This window comes from Gossypium hirsutum, chromosome D05, assembly GCF_007990345.1.
Source record: "Gossypium hirsutum isolate 1008001.06 chromosome D05, Gossypium_hirsutum_v2.1, whole genome shotgun sequence".
In the NCBI taxonomy this organism is placed as follows: domain Eukaryota; kingdom Viridiplantae; phylum Streptophyta; class Magnoliopsida; order Malvales; family Malvaceae; genus Gossypium; species Gossypium hirsutum.
Window position 1 is genome coordinate 61,814,168 of NC_053441.1, and position 19,378 is coordinate 61,833,545.

The 19,378-nt window shown below is 34.5% G+C and overlaps 1 protein-coding gene and 1 long non-coding RNA gene across 5 annotated transcripts; one reads left to right on the forward strand and one right to left on the reverse strand.

Annotated features, from left to right (window-relative positions):
• Window positions 1-7,094: 7,094 nt before the first annotated feature.
• Window positions 7,095-12,907, reverse strand: LOC121216915 (uncharacterized mitochondrial protein AtMg00820-like). 4 transcript variants are annotated; one of them, XR_005913125.1, is made up of 6 exons: window positions 11,524-12,907; window positions 11,039-11,415; window positions 10,389-10,838; window positions 9,551-10,209; window positions 8,917-9,084; window positions 7,095-8,813 (listed from the first exon to the last, which is right to left on the reverse strand). XR_005913125.1 is itself a non-coding variant. In XM_041092414.1 (4 exons), exons 3-4 carry the CDS (start codon window positions 9,596-9,598, stop codon window positions 8,524-8,526), a joined length of 609 nt encoding a protein of 202 aa, XP_040948348.1. In that variant the 5' UTR covers window positions 9,599-10,838; window positions 11,039-11,415; window positions 11,524-12,907; the 3' UTR covers window positions 7,095-8,523. The 4 variants fall into 4 exon arrangements, 1 of the variants encoding a protein (XP_040948348.1); XR_005913124.1 differs by having other exon boundaries at window positions 7,095-9,084; XR_005913126.1 differs by having other exon boundaries at window positions 7,095-9,084; window positions 11,039-12,907.
• Window positions 12,908-13,219: 312 nt separating this feature from the next.
• LOC121216917 (uncharacterized) lies at window positions 13,220-15,861 on the forward strand. Its single transcript, XR_005913127.1, has 2 exons — window positions 13,220-15,554; window positions 15,626-15,861. It is a non-coding gene; the product is annotated as an uncharacterized lncRNA (long non-coding RNA).
• Window positions 15,862-19,378: the final 3,517 nt, after the last annotated feature.

Genomic DNA, 19,378 nt, shown 5'->3' on the forward strand with positions numbered 1-19,378 from the left:
AACTGTTTTTTTTATTTTGTTTTCAGCTTTTACTTTTTACGTATTTTTTTATTTATTTCAGGTTTCAAATTTTATCCCCCCGAACTTCTTGGGCACAACAATTGCCCCGACATAAATCTAGTCAAGAGAGGAACAATTTGCAATAAACCCAGTCTCTCAGGGATCGACCCTACTCTCTATACTGCTTAAATTTGCAAAATAGGCGTAGGATTATATTGGTGGAATCGACAACCATCAAGTCCCTAATGTTAAAATTAATTAATAAGCTTAGTTGAACTTTTTAATCAAATCCACCATCTTTTTACCACTTTCTAACACTATCTTCCTACTAATTGATTAGCAACTCCATGCATGGACTTGAATATTTAACAACCAATTTTTCTAAACTTTTCAACCATAGAAATTCAACAAAAGCGTCAATAATTCATTAATATAAATATTGGGCTAGTTGAATCCAACTTATTAAAACTTGAATCCATAAAAAGTTATCAAAATAAATCTCATACCTTGGTTTAATTGTTGGAGGGAAACAAATGAATGAATGAAGGAAATTTTCTTTTTCTTTCTAGGAGTTTTGATGGTGAGAGAAGAAAGTTTAAAGCTTTGTTTCATCCACTAACATGATTAACAATATTTAAAAGTTAAAATTAACTTAAAGAATTATTAATGCTCATAGGTGATGGTGATCATGTTTCTCTATTAATATATTTTCTTTAAGGTTTATTCACTTTAAAGTCCTTAGTATAATATCTAACTAGGTCCTTTTTTATTTTCTTAATAAAACATTTAATAGCAAGTATACTTTTGCATTATAGTCCCCATACTATACTTATCAATCAATTCATTTTAATTTTTACTAAATAATTTAACCTTTTACTATCGTGGAGAACATATAAATTTCACTTTCAAATCTATCCATCTTGTTTTAACCATTTCGACATTTAAATTGGGTCATTGCAGTTCACTATAAAGTTAGTGTCTCCAAATCTTCAAAGCAAAAACAATTGTTGCCAACTCTAGGTCATGTGTAAGATAATTCTTTTCATGAGGCTTTAGTTGACGAGAAACATAAGAAACCACCTTAGCTTCTTGCTTTAACGAACATGCTAGTCAATTGTAATATGCATCACTAAATACCAAATTCTCTTTTTGTGATTCTGATTGTGTTAACATTGGAGCTTCAGTCAAAGTAATGTTTAATCTTTCAAAACTTTATTAGCATTTATTAGATCACTCAAACTAAACATTTTTCTTTAAGTAGCACATTTTTCTTAAGTAGCTTAGCCAATGGAGAAGTAATTATTGAGAATCCCTTTATAAATCGCCTATAATAATTCGTCAATCCAAGGAAACTTTGCACTCTAGTTAAATTCTTTGGTGAATTCCAATCCATGATAGCAGTAATCTCATTTTGATCAACTTGTGTACCTTCCACCGATACTATATGCCCTAGAAATGCAACTTTTTTCAACCCAAATTTACATTTGCTAAGTTTTGACTTACAACTGTCTCTCTAAAAATGCTTGCTATACAATCCTCAAATGCTTATTGTGCTAAATTTAGAGTACACTAATATATAAACTATAAATACCACAATAAACTGATCCAAGTCCAATTAAAAGATCCGGTTTATCAGTCCATGAAAACAACATGAGTGTAATGCCTAATTTTTGCCCGGCCTACATGAGGCAAATAAACAGTCCTTTTATAATAAATTGGGCCCAAAACCCAAACCCAAAATACAAGAATAGTGGCCCAAATTACAATGGCCCAAGACATTTACAGAAACCCTAAGGTTTCTAAGGAAACACTTGCGCCGCAACCATGCCCACCGAATCATTCCCGATCTTCATACCTACGCATCAAGAAAGAAACTAACAGCATATGGAAAGAAAAATCAAGGATTTGTAAATCAAAGATATCAATAGATTTCTTTCTTTCTTTTTTATTATTATTATGGCTATAAAAGGCCATCGAATACACTGTAACCAGGATTGGAAAATCAATAAGAGAAAAAGGCAATTATTTTCAGCAAAAAACAGAGTTCCAATACAGAGAGCAAATCGATCGAAAAGGTTGATATTTACCATATTTATTTATTTTTTATTGTTTTTATATATTTATTTTATAAACGAATAATATACGAATAAAAAGGAAAGAAACTACCTTCGTTCGAGTCAAAACTGCCGTGGACGATTGAGGGATCCACCCTCGAGGATTGGTGGCCGGAAACCAAAAGGTTTCGGGACTTTTTTCGCATTTTCAGTTGATTCTTTGACGGATTTAGACCCAGATTTGGGCTTAGGGGAGTCTAAAGGGCCAAGTAGGGTATTTTCCCCTTTTTCGGCCACCGCAGATGGCAGTGCCGGTGCCGGAGATCGGCGGCCGGCACGGTGGCTAATGACCGGCCGATGATCGGGCCTTGGCCGGAGAGTTGGGGAGGGTAGAGCTTTTTTTAAGAGATTTATGTTTTTTTAAAAAAAAGAAAGGAGAGAATGAAATTTTTTAATGTTTTTTTTTGTCTTAAATAGCCTAGTGAAACGACGTCGTTTCACCAGGCCTCCCCAGATGCCAAAACGGCGTCGTTTTTAATATTTTACAATTAAGTTTCTTTTATTTTTTTAATTTACCCTGTAAATTATTTTCTATTTCAATTTAGCCCTACTTGAACAGTGCCGTTTTAGAGGAGAAGGGAAAATTTCCCTTCCAGCCCCTCTATGTAATTCGCGTGTTCAATTCGGTCCTTTGGGCTTTATTTATTTGCAGATTTACCCCAAAATCCTTTCATTGCAGTTCAATTTAATTTTTTATTTAAAATTAATTAATTTTAATCATGTAATTGTTATTATTTTTATATTTGTAACTTTTATATGTGATTTTTTTTTCAAATCTATATATATATATGTATATTTTTTATGTACATTTATATTTTTTTAAACTAATATTTTTCATATATCTAGATACACGTGTTTTTTTAAAATTAATTTTGATAATACTGATATTATTTAATTATTTTTAATATATTTTATGTATATATATTTTTCGACAAATGTTTTTATTTTTTTATTTATATATATGCGTATATTTATTTTTTTTAAATGCTCAAATACATATACTTTTAAACACCTATTTTATAACCTATGTATGTTTATATCTTTTTATATATATAAGTTTTATAATCCAAAGTTTTACATGTAGATTCATATGTATGCCTCTTATTCTTCATAATTTCAATGTATAAATTATATACCTTCTATTCTTTATTTATTTTGTTTGTTTTCTTTGTTCGCTATTTATTTATGTTTACGTTCATGTATTTTATTTATTTTGCTCATTAATTTGATATTTTATATGTCATTAGTTATTTTTACTTTTATATTAATTTAGTTTGTTTACTATTCATGTTATTACACCATTGTTGTATTCATTGTGATATTTGTTATTGTGACATTTATACTACATTCAATGTAACGTTGCATCATTTTTTACTTAAATTTAAAAATTGAAAATTTTCAGAATAAAGATAATACTCGTATTTAGGATTTTCAAGAAAGTTGAGCCCTAACGTATTGGGTTCCAATTTTCTTCGTAAAATCTAACGATCGAGGATTGTTTTTTTCAAACAAAATAAAACTTGTCATCAGGAATTCAATATGTTGTGTCCTAACGTATTGGATGTGACACGTTGATTTCTCGAGACAAAGATTTTTTTAAAAAAATAAAGGAAATATTGAATGTTTGGGATTTTAAGAAATTGTGTCCTAACGTATTGAGTTGCGTTTTCTTCATAAATTTTAAACAATTAAGTATTTTCTTAAATTTTATCACACAAGTTTTTTTGGATAAACTCATTTTGAAGAAATAAAATATCGTGCCCTAACGTATTGGGTGTGATGTTTGCTGTTTCAAAATGAGGGTGTCTTAATAATTAATTTAATTAAGGATCGCATTTTTTTCAACTCTCGACATTAAGACATTTATTAATCAACTTGGTACCAATTTTTGGGCGTACAGGGGTGCTAATCCTTCCTCGTACGTAACTGACTCCCGAACCCGTTTTTCTAAAACTCGTAGACCAAAGTCATTTTTAGGTGGTCCAATCACACCTTAATAAAAGATTGGTGGCGACTCTAAATTTTCATCGACAACTAATTTTTGTTTTTTTAAAAATAAAAATGGTTTCGACAATGAGCATTTGAAAGTCCAAACGACATCACTAAAAATTCATAATCTTCGAAAATACACTTGCCCATGGACATATCTAATATCAACTATGAAGAATTAAAAATTAAATAAATATATTATTACGTTTTAATCTCTTAATCATATAAATTTTCAAATATTATATTCTTTTTAAAAAAAATATAAAAATTATTTAAAATTAATTTAATTAATACATACAACTAACTTTGTAAACTATATATATTGTGGATGCATATTTCTAAACCCATTTATCCAAATACCCAAATATTTTCATCATCTTTTTCCTTAAACCTAAATATATAACAAACCATCTTTCACCCTAAATATTTTCTTTAAGGTTTATTCAAAGTCCTTAGTATAATATCTAACTAGGTCCTTTTTTTATTTTCTTAATGAAAAATTTAATAGCAAGTATACTTTTGCATTATAGTCCCCATACTATACTTATCAATCAATTCATTTTAATTTTTATTAAATAATTTAACCTTTTACTATCGTGGAGAACATATAAATTTCACTTTCAAATCTATCCATCTTGTTTTAAGCATTTCGACATGTAAATTGGGTCATTGTAGTTCACTATAAAGTTAGTGTCTCCAAATCTTCAAAGCAAAAACAATTGTTGCCAACTCTAGGTCATGTGTAAGATAATTCTTTTCATGAGGCTTTAGTTGATGAGAAACATAAGAAACCACCTTAGCTTCTTGCTTTAACGAACATGCTAGTCAATTGTAATATGCATCACTAAATACCAAATTCTCTTTTCGTGATTCTGATTGTGTTAACATTGGAGCTTCAGTCAAAGTAATGTTTAATCTTTCAAAACTTTATTAGCATTTATTAGATCACTCAAACTTAACATTTTTCTTTAAGTAGCACATTTTTCTTAAGTAGCTTAGCCAATGGAGAAGTAATTATTGAGAATCCCTTTATAAATCGCCTATAATAATCCGTCAATCCAAGAAAACTTTGCACTCTAGTTAAATTCTTTGGTGAATTCCAATCCATGATAGCAGTAATCTCATTTTGATCAACTTGTGTACCTTCCACCAATACTATATGCCCTAGAAATGCAACTTTTTTCAACCAAAATTTACATTTGCTAAGTTTGACTTACAACTCTCTCTAAAAATGTTTGCTATACAATCCTCAAATGCTTATTGTGCTAACTTTAGAGTACACTAATATATCAACTATAAATACCACAATAAACTGATCCAAGTCCAATTAAAAGATTCGGTTTATCAGTCCATGAAAACAACATGAGCATTCAAAAGTCCAAACGACATCACTAAAAATTCATAATCTTCGAAAATACACTTGCCAATGAACATATCTAATATCAACTATGAAGAATTAAAAATTAAATAAATATATTATTACGTTTTAATCTCTTAATCATATAAATTTTCAAATATTATATTCTTTTTAAAAATATATAAAAAATAATTAAAAATAATTTAATTAATACATACAACTAACTTGTAAACTATATATTGATGCATATTTCTAAATCCATTTATCCAAATACCCAAATATTTTCATCATCTTTTTCCTTAAACCTAAGTATATAACAAACCATCTTTCACCCTAAATATAAAAAAAAAAAAAAAAGCTAAAGAAGCCAAATATTTTTCTTCCATGCTGAGGAATAGGCAGTAATCTAGGAACTCTCTAATCTCGGTAGTACTTTTTTTTTTTCGGTCTTCAGCTTCTTCTATGTTTAAAAACAATCCTCTTTTGGAGTAAAATTGAAATTAAAATGCAAAGAATTGGACCAAAGATGAGAAGAAATCATGGCCAAGTCTCACTGAGTTTAGCTTGAAGCAACTCAATGTTGCCATGTGTGGCTATTCTTCTGGTGACATAATGTGAGAACATGGTGAAAAAAGCTCTGATCGTTGTTCACAAATGGAAGCTCGTCAATGGCTATTAAGCTCGTCTGTTTAAATACAATCTTTTGTGTTCATATATTTTGGCTGAGTATCATTTATGAGCAATAATATGCTAGGAGTGGGCTATATAGCCTTTCATCTCATGGTACAGATGCCTAGTTGTTGGGAAGCAAAATCATGAGAATCCCAGACATTTGCATCCAGATAGGATTGAAAGATGTGTTGGGTTGGTAAAGATTCCCAAATGTGGACCTGGATGTAATTGGCAAGAACCTACGTGTTTCTTTGTTCATGCATGCAGTGCCCTATTATTTGGAGGGAATTAGCTAATATCCTATAGTGGGGATAAGTTTGGTTGGATATGATTGGGTGTTTTGGATTTTTTGAACTTTTTTATATTTATTATAAGTTTTATTTTTACTTTATTGTGAGAGAATAAGTTTTTGTTTTATAAATTTTTAATATTATTTAGTAGAGTTTCAAAATATTTTTATATTTAAAAAATATTTCTAAGTAAATAAAAAATAATCAATAATTTCCATACAATATTTTTTTGAAAAACATTTTTAATTTAGTTTTAATATTTTAAATACAAAATATTTATTTTTACACTATAAAAATTAAAATTAATTTTAATTTTAATTTTAATAAAAATATAAATGCAATTTTTAATTTAGTTCAAATATAATTTATTCAGACATTTTTATTTATTTTCTATTCCCTCAGTCCTTTCATATGGTCAATAATAAAGATAAACATATAGAGACATTAATGATATTGTATTCACTAAATCAAAATTTTATTTTAAATTAAAGTTGTTTTTTTTTGTCATTCGTCTGATCAACTAAAACAAGATAACCCATTATAATGAAATTGAGGTACGTAGATATAAAAAATAAAGATTATTACTATAAAATATATTTTAAGATCATATATTATAAAAGAGTAAAATATAAAAGATGAGTGACTCTTTGTTTTCAGGGAATTTTGTGGTAGGTAAGTGTTAAGATACAAAGAATATCTTCTCAAAACTTATTATTAAGAGAGTAGTCTGTTGACTATTTAATACATGAGTAGTGATAACTGCTTTAACAGAAAACTGACAGTAACTAACTACTAACTACTTTAAACAACCTTTGACGTATACTCATAACATGCCTCAACCTTCTCTAAGCTTTTCATTTTTTCCTCTCTTCTTGAGCTTTCCAACTCCTATTAACCACTCGAAGCTGAGTCCTAAACTTACTGAACATCCCCTCAGACAACGGTTTTGTTAAAACATCTGTAATTTGATCTCAACTAGGTACGTGACCTACTTGGAGTATCCCACTTGTAACTTTTTCCCGTACAAAAAATAAGTCCAATTCGACGTGTTTGAACTTAGAATGCATGACTGGATTCCTTGCAACTGCAACTGCATCTGCACTATCACACCACACCAACGCTTTAGTCTTTGGAACAGAAAGTTTAGATAGTAAAGACTGGATCCACACCAGTTCTGCAATAACATGTGCAAGGCTCCTGTATTCTACTTCAGCTGTAGACCTGGATACCACCTGCTGCTTCTTTGAACTCCAAGCTATAGGGTTACCTCCAAGAAAAATACAAAAACCAGAGGTGGATCTTTGATCATCTATATCAGCTCCCAGTTGGCATCAGAAAATCCTTCAAGTAACAATTTCGTCAAGCGAGTAAACCGTAGACCATAATCCAATGTCCCATGAAGTTACCTCAGGATCCGTTTAACAACTTTGAAATGTGAGTCTAATGGCCTGTGCATGAACTGACATACCTTGTTTACTGAAAAAGTAATTTTCGATCTTGTAATTACAACATATTGTAGTGCTCCTACGATACTCCTGTAAAGTTGATCATTCTCAACAGGCCTTCCCTCACTGGCTGACAACTTGCAGGTGGAAATCATAGGTGTAGGAGTGCTCTTTGACCTATCCATGGAGGCTCTCTGAAGAAGTTCCAGTATATACTTCTTTTGACTTAGAAAAACCCCATCACTATTACTAGTGACCTCTATGCCAAGAAAATAATTCAACTGGCCTAAGTCTTTTAAGGAGAATCTAGCATTTAGGTCTTGCACGAATCGATCGATAACTTGATTATTATTTTCCGTGATAATGAAGTCATCTATGTAGATAAGAATATAGACCAACTTTGACCCCGAAAGAAGAACAAATAGGGAATTGTCAGCATTTGATGCTTTAAACTTTGTAGCCAGCAAAAATTCCCTAAGCTTGTGAAACCAAGCTCGAGGATCTTGTTTAAGACCATATAGAGCTTTTCGTAGCCTACATACCAACTGTTGACCATCCATACCTTGTTGTTCGAACCCTGGTGGTTGCACCATATAGATTTATTCACGTAAATCACCATTTAAAAATGTGTTGTTAATATCGACTTTCCTGAGAGCTCATGCAAACGAGACAGCAAGTGCAAGAACCACTCGAATTGTTGTTGGCTTAACTACAGGGTTGAAGGTCTCCATAAAGTCAATACCTGCTTCTTGTATATACCCTTTAATCACCAGTCGCCCTTTGTACCTTGCAACCGAACCATCAGCATGTTTCTTTACTTTGAATATCCACTTACATCCAACTGCCCTCCGTCCTTCAGGAAGAGGAACAAGGTCCCAAGTGTTATTAGAGATCAAATCATTATATTCTGCCTGAGCTGTTGTTGTCCAAGCGGGGCTTTGAAAAGCTTCGAAAATAGAAACAGGTTCCTGGTCAGTCAACAAAGAGGAAAAGACTTTAGGTTTGTGAATACCACTCTTTGACCTGGTTTGCATGGGATGAATATTAACTGGTACAGGTTCTCGCACAAAAATAGCAAGTTGATTTGCCAAAGTCAGTACACGAGCTAAGTTGACCGAGTCTGTATGCTGTCCTGAAGCAGCAGGTGAACACATATCAAAAGATGCAGCATGTGCTGTAGTTTGAGGAGAAGAAGTACGAACCCTTGAGAACAAAAACTGCATGGAAAAATGATGACCATTATTGACAACTATAGGAAGATGAGACTTCTAATGGTCTAATCAAATGCAAGCCAATGGAGACTTTGGTAAGAAACCAGAGGCAAAAGGATGCTGAGATTCATCAAAGACGATATGTCTCGAGACAAAAATACGACCCTCGTTATCAGGGCACTTGTAACCTTTCTAATTAGCACTAAACCCAAGAAAGACACACCTCTTTGACCGAAACTATACCTTGTGTTGTTAGAAGGGTCTCAAATAAGGATAGCAAGTGCACCCAAATACTTTAGGATGAGAATAAGTCGGCTGTAAGTTATAAAGCTTTTTATAAGGACTGCACTGTTGAAGTATGGGAGTGGGTAGCCGGTTGATTAAATGAACAGAATGAGCAAAAGCATGTGACCAAAACTCCAAGTGCATGGACGCTTGAGCTAATAAAGTGAGGCCCATGTCAACAATCTACCTGTGTTTTCTCTCTGCCACTCTGTTTTGTCCTGAAGTGTGAGAACATGTGACCCTATGTTGAATCCCAAGGTGAAATAGTTCACTCAAAAGAGACCGATATTACCATCCCCAGTTGCTTTGAAACATCTTAATAGAGTAGCCAAACTGCACTTTGACCAAGTGATAAAAGTGAGTGAAACACTTGAGAACGTTAGACTTTACCTTTAAAAAATAGAGCCAAGTATATCTACTATGCATATCAATAAACGATACATAGTAGGAAAAACTATTGGACTTCACATGTATTGGTCCCCAAACGTCAGAAACTACAAGTTTAAATGGTGATGAGTAAACTGTTTTTGAATGAGTAAAAGGCAATTTGTGTGCTTTTCCTAGCTGACAAGAGGAACACACACTAGGTAAACTATCTTGTTTGAAAAGAACATTACAAATACGTAACATATGACTTAAAACATTATTACAAGGGTGTCCCAGCCTAGCATGCCACACCATAGCAGATGATGAAATAAGCTGCATATTGTTAACTTGAGTGGAACTAAAACTCTGAGCACCAACTGACTTGGAAGGAATTTTGAACGAATCACCATGAGAGACATCAAACCTGTAGAGACCATTATGCATGCGACCCTCCAGTAGAGTTGTCCCTGTCTGTATGTCCTTCACAGAACAAAATAGTGGGTGAAACTCAAAATATACATTATTATCCCTTGCAAATTGTCCTACTAACAGCTAGTTCTTACAAACATAAGGAATGTGAAGGACACTTCTGAGATGTAATAGCCTAGACCTAACCATCAAAATAGAAGAACCTACATTATGTATGGGGACCAATTTACCATTTCCCATAGAGACTCGGGCTGTACCCGCATAGGAGGAAGGAGCATGAAGATTGGATAGGTCAGGGGTGATATGATTTGTTGCCCCTGAATTAGGATACCACGCCTTATCGATGTTGGTAGAAGTTGAACCTCGAGAAACACTCTAACTTGTAAAACCAGGACTGGATAAAATTGTCCCACAATAGTGAGGAGCAGAGTAACATGTAGAAGAAGAAGGTGAGACTCCTTGTTCATGAAGTTGATGACAATTAACCTGCACCGAAGATCATGTCCTACCTTAGAAAAATTTTCATCGAACCGATGATAACAGGTCTGAACCTTATGACTTATCTTTCCATATAGTTGACATTGTGGTCTAGAGCGTGACCAGCTCCGTCCACCACTACGAGCCCTTCCACGAGACCAGCCTCTGCTTGTCCCCTTGGACCTTACCGAGACTCTTGAAATCTGCGAGAAGAAGCTCTAGACCGATTCAAATTATCTGTACTAGAAGCTAGCTTGCAGCGGAACATAATTTAATGAGACTGTCTGTCGTGCTTCACAATCAAGAAGTAATTCTCCTAACAAGTCTAGAGAAACAGGAGTTGCCGAAGTAAAGATACGAATAAATTTATATTTTATAGAAAGACCAGATAAAAGATACTAACTTGTTCTTGTTCAGTAACAAGACTCCTTGATGCAGTTAAACCATCAATCAATTGTTGCACCTTGGACAGATATTCCTTAACCGTAAGGCTCCCTTTATTGATCGAGTAGAGAGAATGACGCATATTGAAAATCTTGATGGTGGACTTCTTTCCAAACTATCGTTCAATTGTAGTCCAAACTTTAAAACTGGTTTTGGCCATTGTAAGATGAGTCAGGATGTCATCTGTAACTGTGGGTAACAACCAAGAAGCCAAAAACTTATCCTGCCTTTTGTGAACAAGAAACTCAGGATTATCAACAAGTTGACCTTCACTTTCCGAGATAAAGGGTGAGGGAATGGACACCGTACCAAGAACGAATCCCTCAAGACCATACCCTTCAAGAATCAATAAAAGTTGATATTTCCATAACAAGAAATTATGTTCTCTAAGTTTCACAGTATCATGTTTAGAAAAATACTGAACCGTACGCAAAGAGGAATTACCAGCCCCACGGGAGTAAACAGCTTCACCATTATTTGATGAATACAAAGGAGTATCCATTGTTGGAGTACCTTCTGTGACCATGGCGGGAAAGAAAGTAAAAAAAATTATAGCAAGAACCTAGCTCTTCATACCATTTAATATATTTTCAAAACTTATTATTCAGAGAGTAGTCTGCTGACTATTTAATACATGAGTAGTGATAACTGCTTTAACAGTAAACTGACAGTAACTAACTACTGACTACTTTAAATTGCCTTTGACATATACTCATAACAGGAAGAGACCTACAAGATCGAATAGCGGTGTGGGTCAGGCAACAAAAAAGGTAAGGAGGAGGACAGATCATTCGCCGGACGTAGATGATCCGATAGTGGATAAAATTGGTCAGAAGATTGAAGATGTGGGAGTGGATAAATTGTCGTATAAGTCTATGTTGATGGGCACTTCCCCGTATGTCTATTTTCCAAAGAATGAGGATGAGTTTATACGTTATGATGGAGATGTGGTCACGAAGTTAGTAAAAGGAATTTCATCGATTGCCTTTTTTGATCGGCTTCATAAGTTCATTGAGAGGAAGATGGCTAGGACCATTATTGTCAAACATCTTGGTAGGAAAATTGGTTTCAATGCTTTACTTAATAATGTGACGACTTTGTGGAGCTCCAGACAATCTATACAACTTATGGACTTAGAGAATGGCTACTACTTAGTTCGGTTCCAAGATGAAGGAGATTTTAATAAGGTGTTGGTTGGGGGGCCTTGGGTAATATTTGGTCAATATCTCACTGCGCGTCATTGGTCACCGGATTTTTTGGCATCGGATAATGAAATGGATATCCAAGTGGTGTGGATCAGGTTACCTTGTTTGTCAGAAAGATATTACTCAAAATGCTTGCTTCGTGTTATCAAACAAGCTATAGGGCCAGTGGTCAAACTTGATACTCATACGAATAGTGGAAGGCGGGGATGTTTTGCTCGGTTGACGGTATGTTTGGATTTAAAGAGACCATTGGTGACGAAAGTCAAGATTAATGGTCGTATACAACGAGTTGAGTATAAATCTTTGCCAGTTGTGTGTTTCAATTGTGGGCTTTATGGGCATAATTTTGATCTGTGCTCAGGGAGCAAGAATAATGAATCGGATTGTGGTGTTCATGGGGAAGAATCGGTGGTTGAAAACATAGGTACTCAAAGATGTGTGGAAGAGGAGAATCATGGGCCATGGGTGCTTGTGGATCGAAGGCAAAGCCGAAGGGTACATCATGTAGAAACAACAAGGGACGATGACTCCGAAAATTGATTAGGAGGTTCACGATTTTTAGTTCTTGCAGTGGATCTAGGTGTTAATGATCACGTACTCATGACCATGGATGGAGGGAATCAGCTTGGTCAAATCAAAATGCGTGATTTAGGGAAGGATTTTAATGCAAATTTTGGAGAATCGGGACAAAAGGAATCTAATTTGGGGGAAGAAAGGGATGACTACGCTTAATGGGAAAGGAATCATGCTTGTTGGTGGACCTAAATCTGGTACAAAGGCATTAAGGCCCATTGATTTCAATATTGGGTTGGCAACTAGGAAATGAGGGAATGTGTTCGATGATGGTTCTGAAATAGGCCCAATAGATCCAAATGCTAAGGATAAGGGCTTTGATTTTTCACCTGTGACTTTTAAGTCAAATTTGGACAAAAAAAAAACATGGTGCAGTTCAGGTAGGGGAAAGAAAATCACATATTTCACTTTGAGAATCAAGTGTAGGGTTCCTAAATCCGGATGCGCAAGCAAGTGTAGATGGTGTTATCCAACAGATCTCGAGTCGGAAGGTGATGAATTTGTATCCGTATTTTCTGGAGTTCTCTGGAGTGACAATGTTTTCTTCAACCTTTTGAATTTGCATTCGTAGATGATTCATATGAGGGTTGGTAACAGACAAGGACCCTTTAAATTTTTATGTTCCATAGTGTATGCTAGCCCTTAACCAGCTAAGCGAAGTACGTTATGAGATTTTTTTTATTTCTTTTGCTGAATCCATTAGGGAGTCGTGGACTATAGCAGGAGACTTTAATTCGATATTGGAGCCATTGGAACAAGTGGGTGGGTAAGTGAGCATGCGTTGTGGATATAGTAGCTGTCTGTCTTTTCTGTTTGATAATGGCGTCCGTGACTTGGGGTTCAGCGGGCCTCGATTCACTTGGAGTAGAGGCAATCTATCACAGCACTTGGGTAGGGTAATGTGTAACTTGATTTGGGACTCGTTTGCGCTAAATTGCTCAATACGAAATTTGCACCGCCTGAAGTTGGATCATAGGCCGATTTTGGTTTCTCTCAATCCATTGCAAAATAGAGGTAACAGACCATTCCGTTACTTAGCTAATTGGTTGCTCCATGCTGAGTTTAATGGCCTTGTAAGTAACAGTTGGAAGTATGATATGGATCTGATTTCTAATTTGGAGCTTTTCAAAAAAAAAAAAAGGGTTCAAGAATGGAATAAACATGTTTTTGGGAATATTTTTGTTTGAAAAAGGAGGCTGATTTTCGGAACATGAGCATATTTGAGGAATTTTGGAGTTTAGGGATTCAGATAAACTTTGTGATCGGGAAGTGAAATTACGACACGAGGTAGATGATATCCTGAAGCATGATGAGTTGTTATGGTTTCAAAAATTTAGAACATAATGGCTTACGAATGGAGATAGAAACACAAAGTATTTTTCATAGCCGTACTATGGCTAGGCGAAAGAAAAATAAGGTGGAAGGACTTAAAATTGGGAATGATGATAGGTGTTTTGATTCGAAGGTCCTACAACATGTGGTGGAATCTTTTTAAAGAGATTTATTTTGTAGATTATTCAAGCAATGGAGCCTTGTCTAGTAGAGGTAGTTTTCTTGAGATTTCTCCATTAGAGAAGGATAACCTAATAATGGGAATCAGTGATGAGGAGTTCGTAAGGCAGTTTTTGGAATGGCACCATTGAAAGCATCAGGAGTGGACAATTTTCATGCAAAATTCTTTCAGTCACAATGGGATACTCTTGGTGGTTCGGTTTGTTGTATGGTGCGGCAAGTTTTAGAAGGGCATCAGTTGATTCCATGGCTAAATAGAACATTATTGGTTCTTCGGCCAAAAGTTTAAGGTCTGGAAAGAATTTTGGAATTTCGGCCAATAAGTTACTGTACGGTGTTATATAAAGTTATTATGAAGGTGCTAGTTAATAGATTAAGGTTGTTGATGCTGAAGATTACTAAGCAGAATCAAGCTGGCTTCGTTGCAGGTAGAAACATATCAGATAACATTGTAATGGCACAGAAAACTATTCATTCTATGAGGACTTTCAAAGGAAGAAAAATGGGGATGGCTTTAAAGATTGACCTGGAAAAAGCATACAATAGGGTTAGATGGGAATTTTTTGGAAGATACATTGTTTGAAGCTGGACTACTGCCTTTGCTAGTCACAGTGATTTTAAATTGTGTTTCATCGTCATCTCTTTAGATCCTCTAGAATGGAGCGATGACGAATACTTTTCGACCAGCATGTGGTATTCGTTAAGGAGATCTGCTCTTGCCTTATCTATTTGTGCTATGCATGGAGCATTTGGGACATTTTATTGAGGAAGCAGTTGAACAGTGAAGTTGGAAGCCACTATTTTTATATAGGAGAGGTCCGGCCTGTCTTATCTCTTTTTTTTTTTTTTTTTTTGTAGATGACCTGATTTTTTTTATGAAGACAGATAGGGAGCAAGCATATGGTTAATAGTATCCTAAGTACGTTCTTTCATTTTTTGGGACAACAAGTAAATAAGAATAAGTTACAAGTGTTCTTTTCACCTAATATTCCTGATGAATTAGCAAAAGAAATATGCAGTGATGTAGGTTTTGTGCGTGTGGACGACCTTGGTATGTATCTTGGCATGCCTCTTTTTCACAAAAGAGTTGTGAGGAGTACGTTTGAGTTTCTGATTGCTAAATTCCGAAATAAGCTTAATGGATGTGAATCAAAGAAGCTGTCAATGGCTGACAGAATAACCTTGGTAAAATATGTGCTCTTTGCTATTCCAAACTACTTAATGAGTACGGTTCTTATCCCTCTTTTTGTGTGTAGGGAAATTGAAAAATTAGCTTATAACTTTATATGGGGGAACTTCTTCGGAATCGAGAAAGCCAACTTTGGTGCCTTGGGGGATTGTTGTTGACTGATTGATGGTGGAGGGCTTGGGTTGGGAAACCTTGTGGACCAAAACAATTTTTTTTTTTGTTAAAATTGGGATTCCGGCTTCTCACTAATACAGAGGCTTTGTAGGTTCCAATTTTGATAAATGAATACAATATTTAAAGAGTGATGTCGATGTCCATTACAAGTAACTGCTCTATCTGGAGATCTTTGATGCAGGTTTGGCAAGAGGTTCTCGATAATGTGTATTGGGAGGTCGGAGATGGTCAATTGACGAACTTTTGCAATGATGTGTGGCTATGTCAAGTCCGCCCCATTATAGCCTTTTGTAAAGGCTTAGAACAGTCGGATGATACTCTACGGGTTTTTGATTTAACAGAACAATGGAATTGGGATTTGGTGCGGTTAAGGAATTTAGTGCCGGATAACACAGTTACACAGATAAGAGCTATGTTACCACCAACCACTGATGTAGGACTGGGTCGTTTAGTTTGGAAATGGATGTCTAAAGATAGTTTCTCCACTGCTGAAACTTTTAGGCGTCTTTATCCTATTGCAAATGCTGATATGTCTTAAGGTTTGGAAGTTGATTTGGAAGGCTTGAGCGCCTCAAAGAGTTCGACTATTTCTTTGGATATTATGAAATAATAGGTTATTGACAAATGGGTAACGAGCTAGGCTTCATATGGTTAATGATAGCCATTGTTTGAGGAGTGGTCACACTGTTGAGTCCGGATTGCACGCCATTCGGGACTTTTCTTTTTCAAAATCGGTGTGGGTCTCTGTGGTGCCAAGGTCTACTCACAATGCCTTGTTTGCTATGCATTTTAATGATTGGCTTCTGTGGAATTTCCAGAATAAAGGGATAGATGGAAGGATGTTGAATGGAAAACTTTCTTTCCTAGACTATGTTGGTTGCTATTAGACCTGTCCATGGGCCGGGCCCGGAAAAAATTTCGGCCCGACTCTTAGGCCCGGGCTCGGCCCAGCCCGAAATATGGGCCTAAAATTTTGTCCAGGCCCGGCCTGGGGAAAAATAATAAGCCCGAGCCCGGCTTGGCCCGGCCCGATTTTTAATAAACACAAAAAAATATATTAAAAATAAAAAAACAAAAAAGAAAATATTTTTAAAGTATTTTAAAATTAAAAAATAAAAATGAAAAAATATAATTATTATATTCGGGCCGGGCCGGGCCGGGCTCAGGCTAAAAAAGTTGAGCCCGAGCCTGGCCTATTTTTTAAATGGACCTCGTTTTTTTGCTCAAGCTCATATTTCGGGTTTATATTTTTACCCGAACTCTCTCATATTTCGGGTGGGCCATCGGGCCGGGTCGGGCCACCCGGCCCATGGACAGGTCTAGTTGCTATAGAAAAGTCAGAACAATTTTGTTTTCTCTAATAGTCATAATTGTGTGCATGAGATTGTGAAATCAAGTGTAGTGTGGGAAATGAGCTTTGTGAGCGGGAACACCAATCCTTTGCACACTAGTCCAAAGGTAACTGGTAGATGTTGGTTACCACCAGATAAAAGATACTAAGTCGAAATTGGAAGGTCCGTTTTCATCATATCTTGAGATCTCAAAACGAAGTTGCAGATCAAATGGCAAAATGTGAGTTTAATGGCAACAGATTGTTCTCCTTTGAAGAACCATCAATTTTGGTGCGCAATTCGTTGTTGGTGGATAGAATTGATCTTATATGAGTTAATTATGTGCTTTTTAAGGTAATCGCTTAAGGTTTTTTTTTTCTACTAAAAAAATATTATTATTAATTAGAGGCATATTAGCCCTCCAATTTTATAAAATAGTCATTTTGGTTTTTTTTTATTTAATTTTTTGATTCTTTTAACACTTGAACTTGTGTTTTTCGTTAAATCAGTCCAACATAGATGAAAAAGTTAGCAAACTTTAACTTTGCTGACATGGACATACACGTGAATGTCACATTAGAAATTAATTAATTTTTAATATTTTTAAATTTTAATAATTTTTTTATTTTTTTATTTTTTACAAATTTTTAATAGTTTTAATAACTTTCTTATTTTTCTTAGATTTTTTAAAAAATTAATTAATTGTTGATGTGAAATTTATATTACAGTCTACGTGTATGTCCACATCAGCAAAATTAACATCTTTTAATTTTTTATTTATTTTAGGGTGATTTGACAAAAGAAAATATAAATTTAAAGCTTAAAATAGACAAAAAAAAATTTAAATAAAAGACTAAAATAAAAATTTCTATATAAAGTTAGAAAATTAAATAAATTATCGTACCTTGATTTGATGTCTCTATTTTTTTTATAATATATAAGGTAGTATGAATATGTAATGCATATGTAAGCATTGCATCAAGTAATGGATAGATATTTGGATCAAGAGATCTTCAGTTGATAGAAATATGATCTTATCTTTCCATCTTGTCAAAACTTGATCATGTCTTGATAAATTTCTAAACTAAAATACAGTTCAATCTCTACGATTGTAAGCAATTTCAACATTTGATTTTTACTAATTTATTATATATAAATTGTTAATTTTTAAATCAGCGATTTAATGTTTCATCTAAAAGTTGTGAAAACTTAAAATAGAGGGACAACTTTTTCACTTTCGTAAAGTAAAAACATAAATTCAGAATTATATCATAATTTAGCTAAGCCTAATGATTTAGGATTTAAAAGCTGATTTAAGTATGTTTAAAGGAAAGATTCGGATTAATGGCATAATATTAATAATAGTAATATAAGAATAATACAAGAAATAAAATCATAAATTGACCCTTTTTTTTGTTGTTTTCATTTTGGGCATTTTTTAAGTCCAGCAAGCGTCAGAGTTGTTTTATTTCATCTCAGTAACTTGTCCATAAGTATCTTTGAGGAGGGAGGAAGAAGCACCAAGTGGAGGTTGAGTTTGGTGTGTTGTGATTTGATCAGGGTTGAGGACAGGTTGCTGGGTGATCAGAGGATGTGGTTGAGTTTGCGTAGGTGCTTGTTGGGTAAGAGGTGGTTGAGTTAATGTTTGGTTTGAGGGAAGCTCTGGGTTGGTGGGGTTTGTTATGTCTGCTAGATTGATAGGGGTCTCAATTTTTAAAGGAGTCATGGTTCGGTCCACACTCACTGGACCAATTGTTGATATTGGGTATCATCAAAGGTAAAACAAGGAGGAGATGATGTTGGTGACAAGAAGGTCAGTTCACCTGTAATGGGTGAAGAGCTAGAGTAAGGAGGAGGAGGAAGAGAAGAGGAACAGAAATAAGGAGAGGAAGAGAAGGTTGTGTGCTAAGGTATATAGCCAGGGTTGCTGAAAAGGGAGAAGATCCCTTTATTCTTGTGTCTTGAGGTATTTATAGGTGGGGATTCTAATGTCTAGCCATTCCACGTTATCGCCAATCTCAGGGTATGGAAAATGTATGGTCAACCAAGTGACAAGGCCGTTATACGTTATTTGTCATCAAGTTTATTACGATTCTAATATTCTCTTTGCTGAGGTAGTACGAGATTACTAGACTTCAATGATCTCCTCTTGATGATTGTATATCCACTAATAGCGATTATCACCCCTAATTTTACGGAGTTAAATATTATACCAAGTCATAACACCTATATCTACTATTATAATTCGATCTATTAGCAAAGCTATGAGCTAACTATTACAAATCATTAACAAACCCTATGCTAACTATTGTATC

Bases quoted from the DNA above. Each gene is read 5' to 3' on its own strand.
- LOC121216915 (XM_041092414.1), bottom strand. From the start codon at position 9,598: ATGTTCTCACACTTCAGGACAAAACAGAGTGGCAGAGAGAAAACACAG. The intron at 9,085-9,550 runs GTAGATTGTTGA...TTTTCCATGCAG, and splicing joins GTGGCAGAGAGAAAACACAG to TTTTTGTTCTCAAGGGTTCG.